Raw genomic sequence first — 13,080 nt, forward strand, 5'->3', positions numbered from 1 at the left:
AGGGAAAACATGATTGCTGCTCCGCTATGCTTTTCAACCTTTCACATCCATGTCAAACCAGAGTGCAAGCATTTCCACTGTCTTTGATGATGTCATTAATGGCAGGGTATAAAGTTACCTGAACAGCAGAAACATTGTTTTTTAAATAATATTCCCCACTTGAGAGGTGCCCCCTCCTCTCAATACTAATAACTCTACATCTTTATAAGGCAGAGTGTAAAAAGCCAAGGCATTCACAAGTCTCACCATCAAACTATCCGAGATTCTGAAGTGATCTCATCCAGACTTCAGACATGTAGTAAAAACTGAGCTTGTGAGATGTACTGTCAACTGACTGGGAAACATTACTGTGATGAGTCCCTGCAGGATTTAAAGTTAAAAGAGGCCAACTCACTTCAAAAGATCACACCTAAAGAAGTGTAAAGTGATACAATACAGATGAATTAGAGCGGGAACAATTAGTTGGTTAATTGAAGAATAAAAGTTAATTTTGGCCCCAAAATTCTTAGCTTCCCACTACATGAGCTCACACCTTCACAGTCTTAGATCGCACTTTTAAGTGACATCATATAAACTAACTAAATCACTGATTCATCAGAAAACAAACAAACAATTTCAGGATTAATTTGTTCACTTGACATCTGGGCTTTTTGGCTTTTGTTTTTCCTTTTAAAAGATTATTCCTTGACCTCAGAGAAATAAACTGACTATCAGCAGGATAATCCCAAACACACACACAGACTGACATCAGATGATTCCTCACCTCATTAAACCGTGTCACCAGGTCCTCCACAGCGTTACTTCTCTGAGCACTCTGGGTAGGCATGGTGGGGGCCGACAGCGAGGCCTTGAGGTTCGGGTGGTGTTTGGCTTGGCACTCAGGACTGCCCAGGTCTCGAGTGAGGAAACAGAGGTAGTCCAAGGGAAAGACCTGAAGATGGACACACAGTGATGGGGGTGAGGATTTCTTTTTACATTGAAAAGTGAATGACTGGACACAGACTGGGATCAACCTCCATGTTACCAAACATTAGGGGTGGGCAAAAATATCAATACGGCAATATATTGCGATATTTTGTATCACGATACGATATTGATATTTAAAATTTGAATATCGATATTTCGATATATCGATTTTTTTTTCAAATAATAAATCATGTTTCAGACATAAATCCAGTACAACTTCCGCACCTCTGCTCTGCGAGGTGTCACGGTACTGCTACCTCAGACAGTGTGTTGTTCATGCAAATATGTTGTTGTAACTTGCGCTTGTATAGTTATTTTATACAATAAAATGGCATGGATAATTTGAATTACATTGTTTTGACTCAGTTTGTCCCATGAATTATCACTATCATCTGATGTACATACAACTAGGATTTTAAGATGCATAATGCCTTTCACATTTTTCAGCGAACTACTGTATGTCGAATATCGCAATATATCGCAAAATTTGGATATCGCAATATCATATCGTATCGTGACTCAAGTATCGTGATGCGTATCGTATCGTGAGGTCCTTGGCAATACCCACCCCTACCAAAGATGTCAGTTCAGAATCATTATCCGTTGTTTCCCGTCAAACAATACACAGTACATATGATTTTGCTCCTACCCGTTGGTAGAGCTGCTGCTCTTGCTCGGTGAGGATACAGGCGATCTCCTCAGGGAACTGCACCAGGTGCCGCAGCTCTGCCAGCTCCTTACTGATCCCACTGACACTGGGGGGAAGAGAGCTGCTGCTGGTCATGCTGTTGGCCAGCTGACGTTCTGGATGGACAAGTAAGAGAAACAGGAGAGACCAGAGGAGGAATCAGAGGCTTTTTCCACATGTAATATCAGCATCAATCATTTTGGTGAAAAATGAGGGAAAGGCAGGTATGTGAAAACAGAGTGAGAGACGATCCGTGGATAGGTTAAAGGGATAGTTCACCCAAAATTCAAATTTCACTCATTATCTACTCACCCTCATGTCGACTAAGAGCTGTGAGAATTTTCAGAGTCCTCCGTGCCTTCTCTGAGTTACGGGGGGGTCCGCGCAGCAGTATTTGTCCATATAATGGTTGTCAATGGATACCAACTTTCTTCGTCCAAAAAGACACACCAAAAAACATCCAAATACCTCCATACTGCTCGTCTGTAATGTCCCTCTTGTATTGAAGCCCTGACATGAGAAATTGTTCCGCCGGACACAGGAAGAGCAGTGAACTGAGACAATGGGAGCTTCCGCTACAAACAAGCTTAAAATTATATTATTTAATTCTCACAGCTCTTAGTTGACACGAGGGTGAGTAGATAATGGGTGAAATTTGAATTTTGGGTGAACTATCCCTTTAATACGGTGTGTGTGTGTGTGGGGGGGGGGGGGGGGGGGGGGGGGGGGTTAAGAACGAGGTGAACTCTTTGCAAGTTGACAAAGAAAACAGAGACTGCTGCTCTTCATACCAGCCAGAAAAGAAGAGAAAGCAGGAATGAGAAAGAGAAGAGATTAAAGAGACATTATCTACTTTGATATTTCCCTTTCACCATGAAAGCTTTAAGCCTCAATGAAATGTGGATCACTTTTTCAGGATTAGACTGAATGTCACAAGTCTTCTGATAGACCGATCCCTGCATACCGGACTCTCTCTATCCCCCCAAAGCAGCCAAAGGAAACCTGCACACTTCACCCTCTGGAAGTAAACAGCATTGATCACCTGCCAGTTCCTCTGTTTGGATTTCAGTCGGGTCCATTAGTCTGTCTGTTTACACACACACACACACAAACCTGTCTTCATCTCTGCTAACAAAGGACTAATGGACAGTTTCTACACTGGTGCGGGAGCTGCCAGGTAGACATACAGTACATTGTCGGGATCGATGCCACATAAACTAACAGCAGTTTTCCAGCGCAGGAACTTTGCCAGGAAACATTTGAGGGAGTCTTTGAGAAGTTTCACCTACATTCAACTGCAGTAACTTACAGAACCTATTTTAGTCACTGGGATACAATTCCTTCCCCCGAAAAACCCCTCTGCCTGTAAAGCACAGGCCGTCCAGGTTGGGTTTAAAGGGGTCAGACCCAATTCATTACACAACGTTGACTCAGGCAGAAGCGAGAGGATGTCAGTGAATCAAGTGTGTGTCATTAAGGTAAGATAAGTATGTACAAAGACACACTGAGCACCATAAATTAGAGATGTCCTCTCTGGCCATTGGCTATTTTCATACTTGCAGAAATCACCAACAATGACCCACATACACAATTGTGTATGCATATACACATACGGGGCCAGGCCACACACACACACTTAAAGGTTGTCCTTGATAATCCTTGAGATGTGCCACAGGTAGCCATGGCAACAGCAGTGACTGCTCTGCAGGGACAACACTTGCTTATTTACACAGTTTGATTTGTGGATCCGGTCTCACAGCTTCTGTAATGAACTCTGTGTGTGTGTGTGCACATCTGTGTGTGTGTGTGAAACAGTTGAGAGCATAGACAGGGGAGACAGGAGGGGGGAAAAGAAGAAAGAAAAGAAAGCAGAACAAAAGAAAATAAAGCTGAGTTAAAGGACGCAGCAGGAAAAGGTTGTTTGATCAGAGAAAAGACGAGTGAAAAATGATTCATACAAGCAAGCAGAAAAAAATACAAGACAGGGAAGCAGAGACGCAAAAGTGAGAGCTGAAGAGAGATGGGAGGAGAGGACAGAGAAAAGACAGAGAGGAAGGAAGCGATAAGTAGAATAAGTGGAAATTTTGTAGTTTACACAGGTGTGAGCTATCGATCACAGTTAGAGTGACAGAATAATCCACTAAATTCTTTAAATGTCTGACACAGAGACAGGCTTCAGGTTGTGAGTTACAGGTGGTGATGCAGTGCAGACCTGGAACATATTTCTCAGTCATGTTTGCATTAAATGAAACAGGAGAATCAAAACAATCTGACTACTGACAAAATGAAAACGTGTATCAGAGACGGCCCAATAGTAAATGAGCTGTTAGTGAACAGCAGCGTACGGAGCACAGACACCGGCAGACATGCCACTTCACATGGCTGCTGTGAAAGAAACTGTAGCGTACAAACAGCTGCAACTTGTAAAACAATCAGACATTGAAGGAAAGTGTGGCCACCTACATTTCAGACAATGTAGTTCATCTGGTTCACAGCATCTATCATCTCTTGGCTCCGCTCTCCCTTTTGCATGCTGCAGGTATGTAAAAAAAATAACCTGTCTTGTCTATGACCTCTGGGTAAAAAAATATGTTCAATTATTACATTTTATTAAAGAAGATCAAATATAAATACTGAGTTCTTTACTCCTTTGAGATTTTTTTATTTTAAATTTTCTGTTTATAAAGTTAAAAACGATCAAGTCGTTCATCTATCAACAGTTTAAGCAGTACCTTGTAATCTCCAGACCTGAACTGGTTTTACAAGCTCCCCTTTTGAAGTGGAAATGGAGACATCCTCAAATGAGTCATATGAATTACATGACCATTGGGAGGAGGCATGAATCATTCATTTATTCATCTTTCCCACAGGGAAGACACGGGCAGACAAAGCTGTCAGCCAAGGCAGCGACTGAAAGGTCTTAAAAGATTCTGAGGAATTAATTAAAGGCAAATGAGAAGATGAGAAAGAAGTCGCCACCTTAAAGCAGTGATACACAAAAACAACTGCACTACGTACAGAATATACTATGTACACATGCTATTTCCTTAAAAGTACTATAGTATTTAGATCATTATATTGTTCTCAAAATGGTTTTTGTCACTGGGTTGAGAATTAGTTCATATGTCAAAAAAATGCATTTGAAAATATTATCAGCAATTCAATATCCTTTATCATGTGATAGTCATGATATCCTCAGGCATCACACACACCATACACTATCAGCAGTGATAAGAGAAAACTCTAGGGCTGATAACTGGATGGAATGAGATGGTGGATTCCAGTGATAGTGACAAGTGTAATAGTATCTAATACAATCAGCTGTAGGGCCATGAGAAAACCCGTTACACATCACATACGCTGTCTGAGAAACACTGATGAGACACAACGGACACGCAGCTCTCCTGCTGTGAGACTGAAAGAACACTGACCTGGACTAATTGACCATGATGTCCCTGTGATATTTATGCATGGATTTACTCATGTGTAATGCATGCTGCTGAATACAAATACTATGTGGGTGTGCATGCATGTGTGTATGTGTGTATGTGTGTATGTGTGTGTGTGTGTGTGCGTGGGGGGAAAGGGGGGGGGTTACATTGGTACATTGGCTGAACATCCTTTTTACCCATCTATGTGATATTTCTGTTTCAAAGGGCACGCCATTTATAGAGTCAGGATATTTGTCATATGTGACCAAACAAAGCAAAAGGAGGAACATGATGTTCAAGTCAAACAATAACCGACTCAGTGCTCAGCACTGCTTTGCTTTTTCAGACTGGTTGAAATCATTCCACTCTGCATTCAAGCTGGTTCTATCTATCAAGCCAATCGCAGCTATTAATACCTGCTAAAGCAGAGGAACCTTGAACATAGAGCGCACAGTCTTTCTTTGCCCACAAAGTCCACACATACGTACGCTGTTCTCATAAGCACGGTCAGAGATGATGACAACTTCCCCGCAGGAGTATGTAGGGCGCACAAACAGGTGCAGCACAAACACTTGAAGTCGGGGGACTGTTTACAAATGAGCTTTTTTAAAACTATAAATACATTTCACATATGGATTTTATCAAAATCGCCAACTTCTTCTGCTGTCTCTTGGTGGAATTCATAAATCAAACTATGCTACATCTCCACATCAACACCCACATTTTGAACTACTGCAGTTTTGCATGTAAATAACACAAACTATGTATTCAGAAGCCAAACTGCATAATCAGGCTGTTTCTCCTTAGTTCAAGGACAATTCTTCAGTTTTACTCCATGGAATAAATAACTGAATAACATCTGATACTGCCAAGTCCTTACTGGCATGCACATGAAAGTTAATACAAAAAAAAAAAACCTCAAGCAAATTAAAAAATCAACAAGTAGTCACAAACAGCCTAACAGTGGCAAACATCAGCACGCAAGACTAAATAGCGTAAGGACACAAAGTACGTAGACGCAGCCAAGTCCACAGACACACAGCAGCAGCAGGAGCAATAAACATTGATCTGTCTGACCGCTGACAACACTGAGTTATCACAGGGAGTTTTCCCTCTTGGATCAGATATGTACACTATTGCACACACAGTCCCACGTGCAGACATGAATATAACATTTAGAGTCTTCTGACCTTTACTTGTTAGCGGGAGGACTATGACTAAAGTCAGGGTAAAGACCAATTCGGGGTGATTTAGCAAAGGCCTCATTGTTATGAAAGCAAAGATCAAATTAGAGCATCAAATAGGTCACGTAATTAAATTAAGTCAAAGTACATTTAGAGATTTAGAGATTCTCAGAGAGCCATACTGGTGCTTTACACTCTTATCTTCACATGAGAGGCATCAGGTGAACGTTAACTGTGAATGAGGCCCATTCACTTTCTACTTGCAAACACACTTAGAAAAGAATAAACTTAGGCCTTTACCCAGTCACGTCACAGCGACTTGATACAAATCAGATGGAACACATGGGCAATTTCTCTGCCTTTGTGGAAACTGTAAGACTCAAAACATACTGTATCCACAGCCATGTGCGACATTCATTTTAAGGGTCAGATCAAAGTGATGTTACCCAGAGAGCCAGAAATCCTTCTCTGTCATGCTGTGGGGTTTCTGGTGTAAAGGGGGCAGAGTGCACAGCGCTACATCACACACATTTTCAAACTGCTGCATCATTAATCGCATGTTTCAACAAACATTTTTCTAATTAAATTGCAATGTTTGCTATTGCCCCCTGCAGCTCTTATTGGTTACAGACAATCACAGAGAACTGTGAACTGGATGTGATTTGACTGCACAAAGAGTATGTTTTACAGGAAAGACAGGTGGTATTTTTCTGTTATAATAAAACCTCTATTTCTGTCATGAAAAACCTCTAAAGAAGTGGATACAAATGAACCATTTAAGGTATAAGATAATGAGACAAAAACATAAACATCTAGAAGTCCTGCCAACAGAGTTACAAAACCTGAAATTATGAATCATTATTTGGCAACAATCTGTGCAAACATGTAAACACAATGCTTTACAGTAAGTCCAGGGCTCCTTTTTAATGATTAAAACCCATTTGATTTCTGACATGCATAACAAAGTGCTGACCACTACTCACAACATACACTAGTTCCTTTTAACATATACCCAGTACATTAGGACACTACATGAGCATGACTTATTTCAAATGTGTTCTCTCCAGCCACACTGCACTGAAGCTCAGGTTTCTACTCACTGATCAGCTTGAAGTCCGTCCTCTGAGCGTGCTTCATGGTTGCTAGATACAGCTGGCCACTCTGCCTCCCACACTGACAGCTCAGCGCCGGGGTGACCCACCAACACTTGTCCACATTTGAGCCGCCGCTCTCCTCTCTCCTGCAGCTGCTCTCTCTCTCTCTCTCTCTCTCTTGCTCTCCCCCTCCCTCTCTCTCTCACTCACTCGGCTGTTTGCTCTCTCTCTCTCTCTCTCTCTCTCTAACTCCGTTCCTAACTTGAACTCTCTCCAATTCACACTGTGTCTCTGACTCTCTGTGGCTCACCTGGCTGCTCTCCCTTGCCTTAGCAGCAAACAGCCTTCCCTCCGTCTCCGTCTTGACAACATTCACTATTCCTCTCTCTCTCTCTCCCTCTAGGTCTCTCTCTCCCGCCCACCTTTCACTGACACCATACATAGTTCACAGCTGTGCGCTAGAGTTGGACCGGTCAGACCATCTCACTGCACAGACACACACTAGTATACCGTCATTTATACACTCATATCAGCAGAGTTTGAACAAGGGACAACAAAGCAAAAAATACTATAAAATACTGACAGAATCAAGCTATGTAAGCATTTATTAATATCTGTATTTTTGGAAAACAAAATATAATCTCCAATTATGTGTGATTTACAGTCCTAGATGGAGCTGCTGCTTGTTACTGAGGTTTACACCATGCTTCTAAATGTGTCTGACCACTTCATATTCATTGGTTGAAACAATTAGTCAACTGACTGATGAGTTCACTGACAAAAAGATTGTTTAGAACTATTCAGCTAATCTTTTCATTCATTTATCAAAAAGACAAAAGACAGACTGACCTTTAGATATGTACAATATTTCTCTGTAAATGGAAAATAAACTCTCAGGGCTCTGGAAAGCTGCGATGGGCACAACTGTCTGACAAAGAATCATTTCATCTAAAATGATCAACAGAATCAATGCAGCAATACACAGAACAGTGTATTTTGAATAAAACATGTTGCCTGTGTTTGTTACTTCATGCTGCATATACTGCAGAAACAAAGGTATATTTGAGGATAAACATTTATGGTTCAATTCAAGTGTAACATTCTCTCCTATATGTACTTCATTGCTTAATGATGTTTCATCTCAGATCAAGTGTCAGCAGGGTCATTCATTCTTTATCTTGGTAAAAACAATATCTTTGATTACAACAGAGCTAATTGGAATATTTGTACAATTTATACTAGTACCAAGTTTATACTGCTGAGTATTTTTAGAAGTTATGACCATGTAAACAGTGTGTTTCTGAAATCCTTGTGACTTCCTCTCTCCATGATTCCCCACAATTTCTGCTGTCAGTGGCTCTTAAATGCTGGAAGGCAACACAATGTACAATGACGACTGAAAGGAAGAGTGAAAAAGAAACCAAAGACCAATACCAAGCTGGAAGGATGGCTGCCTAGAACTCAGCAGCCCACTCCCTTCTCAGACGTACAGTAAATTGTGTTATAAAGGAAATGAGCTCAAGAAAAATACTTAAACATTTATAGTTCACATGAATATGCCTAAATCCCTGGGGCCTTCAGTAGCTGTTCATTGTCCTCAAATGATATGGTTCAACAGCAAAGGAGTGAAATATTTAATGCTGGGAATTATGCAGCCATGATTAGAAGACTGACACCTGCTCTAAAAGCCTACAGTATATCATTTATCTGGTATACTGTATTGTTTTTTAGATTGTCTTGTGTCTCTGTTTTTGAATAATCTGAAAATTATTTTTTCCATTAAACATTTGATCTGTGAAACTTCATAAAACACGGTAAAAACACCAAACTCTGTCAAACTGTTAAATCAGAGTTTGGTCTCTAAGTAGACTAGGGTTCATGTACAGACTGAGCACTGGGTGTTGCACCAAGACACATAAATGTACAAAACACAAATGTAATGTTGGATTTATGTTGTGAATGGAGTTAGGAGGTAGTTTGTGTTTCTCTTTAAATGTGACCTTTGAGGGTAACATTTATGCTTTTTGTAAATGTGTGTTTTTGTATTTTGTTATTATTTGTGTGAAACTTGGATGTCATGGGACGCAAGACAAATTTCAGAGTGATCTGACAATAAAGTATTATCTTATCTTATCTTATCTTACCTAAATAGAAAAACATATATAATATAATAATGATATAATATATATCATGAGCAGATGCAACACAGAGAACCTGTCCTGTCCTGTCCTGTCCTGCACTTATTTATTTATGTGAAAAGAAATGAACACACACACATCACCACAGAACGTTCCAATTATGTTTAAACATAAAATGGCAAATAAATGAATCTTGAATCTTGAATCTTGAATCTTGAATCTTGAATCTATGCAAAACATTTGCACACATTTTGTGCTTGTGAGTGAAAACGACCCCTATCAAAGTCTCAGCCATCAGCAGAGCTGGAGCTGACATGGACTTCATTCGTTTCACAATGACAAGCTCCGTGAAACAAAAACAACTGCCTTTAATTACCAGTGCACTGCTCAGCAATGATTTATGGTCTCTCTATTTCACACCATGTCTCCACATGTGTTACAACAGCACACACACAAACACACACACACATCACCTTGACCTTACCCTTGTCTTAACCAGTTGTCATTTTTCCAGTACCAGTATTTACATTTATAGGTGTTTACTTTCACAACAAAAGCCTGTCACACTGACCAAGACGATATCATTTATCAAAACGTTCCTTCTGACCTACAGCCAAGTGATTTCTGTGTTACAGAAAGACATGAGTCTTTGACATACATCTGATGAACCAGAGAAAATGCTTTTGGGATCATGACAGTGAATGTGGAATATGGAGAAGGTCTAGAAAAGCATTTCACCTCTCTCAGCACTCACACTAAAACTCTAAGAATACACTAAGGCTGTCCAAGCCATCATCCTGCTTAATCCCTGAAAGCATTTGGTGCCAGAGCCACTGATCAGGTTTGTAAAGTTGCGTTTCTAGCCCAAGTTTTTATGCCACTATCCTATCTAAAAATCAATTCCTTGTGAGACTTACGTAGGTAATAATAGGAATTATGTGCTCAAGTATAATGCATTCACATGAAAAAAAGAGAAAATGTCATAATGATTACATCTGTAACTCATAATTGTGACTGTGTTGTCATAATTAAGGATTACATACCTAAGATCCTTAGCATGATTATATCCACGTTCCATTAATGCAACATTTTTTATCTGCATCATTGAAATTATGCAGAGCAAAGAGAGTGACTGAATTTGACAAGTTGTACTATAAATATAATATCAAGCAACTGTCAAATATAACAGCTGTTCTTACAAATGACAGATTTTAATGTTCATACTCTGATTGTTACACACTAATCTGAACTTTTACCTGTGATATGCAACTGCCACCAGGAAACAGAAGAGAGTTATTAGACAACAATACACAACATATCGATGTGGTATTAAGTATGAATACTGAACAGGGAAAAGCAGTTACAGCTCTGAGATTGAAGATTAATTTAGAAATAGTGAGGCAAAAATGCAGGTTACACTTTTCTTTCCCACAAAACAGCTCCATTTTCATAAAAGGAAAGGATGAAGGCAAAAAGGAGGTAGGAAAGGTAACCTATACAGTATAGAGAGGGAAAGAGCACAAAAGCATCCTCTATACAGATGACACAAAGATGACCCCGCTCACCAGAGAGGATAGAAACAGCCTTTGATTTCCAGAAGAGCTGGACCACTTCACTTCAACAGACAGTGGTGGGACAATATGTCTCTAAATCTGTGTCTCATTCAACTGCAGTAAAGTTTTGTGTGACAAACTCAAACCATCAGTAGCTTCCTTATAATAAAAGTGACAGTTATGTCACCTTTGACAAAGGCTTATTTGGCAAGTACCAACAATACACGTCATGCTGTTTTGTCACTGTTTAACAATCACAAGGAACATCCTGGCTCCAAATAAAGGTTCATTCAAAGGGAGTTTAGTACTAAGCTCTGCCACTAAAAGCTTTTAGATTTGCAATTGATTTAAAGAGATTAGATTGAGAGCAGTTTGTTGTACTGAAACACTGAACAGAGGAATGATGCCGTAAATGGTAAGAAGGCAAATAACTGCACTGACAATCTGAACATTTAAAACTGAACTCGCACCTTCCCTAAGCATCAGGATAAGTAGGTAATCGTCTTTTATGAAATCTGAAATCTACCAATGTCTTTTGAGAACCTGAACCTGAACCTGAACCTTCCTCTCTTTTCAACTCAGCTCTGCACTCCTCACTTTTAGTTTAGCAATTGTATCAAAACTTTAAAAAAAGGCAGCATCGTTTCTGCACTCTGCTTTCTGGCACATTAAAGGTCAAATCATTGAAAATGGCACAAGCCCGCCTTCGCCACAGGCAAACCATATGTGCTTTACCTGCGTGCATGAACCTATGGCTGTGAGTCGAAGTCTAGGACTCGTGTTATGTGCAGTGTTGGTATCTGGATAGCTTTAGTGCTAGGTTAGAAAGACAGAGAGTGTTAAACTGGGAGTCTTTCATGCTGTCGCTTTGTGTGGATGTGTGTGTGCGTGCATGCAGGTCTATGAAATCCTAGCCCTGCCAAGACTTGTAAGCTGCTATGTGTGCGCGTGTCTGGCTCTATTTTGTTTCCTGTAACACCCATTAGAACAGAACACAGTGTCATGGTAAAGATATGCACTGTGTGTGTGTGTGTGTGTGTGTGTGTGTGTGTGTGTGTGTGTGTGTGTGTGTGTGTGTGTGTGTGTGTGTGTGTGTGTGTGTGTGTGTGTGTGTTTTGTGTGTGTGTGTGTGTATGTGTGTATGTGTGTGTGTTTGAGTGAGTGAATGTTTTTTTGCTAATGAACTTTTCTAGCAGGAATTAAAGTTTGATCATCAGAATTAAAAACAAGTGTAGAAATGAATGTTTTTTGTGTGTGTTGTGTGCGTGCAAATGTGTGTGTGCGTGTGTGACACTCCGTCCATTGGCACACTGCCAGTGGAAATTGATGTCAGGATCGGCTTCCATTTAAGTCATATGTAGCATCATAGTAGAGGAAGTGGACCGACATTTACCAGCTGAGCAACTGACCGACAACGCAACTGGTTGGACAATGAAGTCATGTGAAGAGACTGAGAGAGGAAGAGAGAGAGAAGGAGAGATAGAAACAAGTGGAATACTATGTGCATGATAAGAACTTGTTTATTTTCCAGGCCCATTTAGGAAAATACATTTTACAACTGACCTTTTAATGTCTTTCTCAGGGCATTTTGTGGACATGGCGAGCTGCTGCCCTGCGGGATCTTATGGAAAATGAAAAGCAAACGTGCATGCGTGCGTTGATGTGTGTGCATGTGCTTGTTTTTATCTGTTTGTTTGATGTGCATATAAGTTCTTTTCAGATGTTAAGAAATAACCAAGTGTGTGCTCACAAGTGTTGAGCGGATGCTGTGATGTCAGGGAGCTTTTTCTTCTTGCTAACGCCACTTGAGTGTCGTGTGTATGTGTGTGCGTGTGTGTGTGTCAGAACTGGAGCCAGTCAGAGCAGAGAGAAGAGGATGGTACAAAGAGGGAGAGAGGACAGCAGCAGAAAGAAAGAGAAAAGACAAAAAGGAAAAGGGCAACCACTGGGATCAACAACAGACGTGCTCCTGCCGACCCAGAACCCACTGTGGACAAGGAACCATGTGGGAAAAGAGCCGAGAGGA

The 13,080-nt window shown here is 40.5% G+C and overlaps 1 protein-coding gene across 2 annotated transcripts in view; it reads right to left on the bottom strand.

Moving 5' to 3' along the window:
* The window catches only part of plce1 (phospholipase C, epsilon 1), a 92,791-nt gene that overhangs the window by 35,044 nt on the left and 44,667 nt on the right, over positions 1–13,080 (bottom strand). The window contains exons 1-3 of one of the 2 annotated variants that reach the window (XM_083994728.1): positions 7,370–7,458; positions 1,616–1,770; positions 764–931 (exon numbers count right to left, since the gene is read on the bottom strand). In XM_083994728.1, coding sequence (XP_083850854.1) covers positions 764–931; positions 1,616–1,770; positions 7,370–7,406 — 360 coding nt within the window. In that variant the 5' untranslated portion in view covers positions 7,407–7,458. Of the gene's footprint in view, positions 1–763; positions 932–1,615; positions 1,771–7,369; positions 7,459–13,080 lie in introns of those variants that run through there. The other variant, XM_083994727.1, reaches the window with a different exon arrangement.

Source organism: Trachurus trachurus (genome assembly GCF_905171665.1).
Source record: "Trachurus trachurus genome assembly, chromosome: 19".
NCBI classification, from domain to species: domain Eukaryota; kingdom Metazoa; phylum Chordata; class Actinopteri; order Carangiformes; family Carangidae; genus Trachurus; species Trachurus trachurus.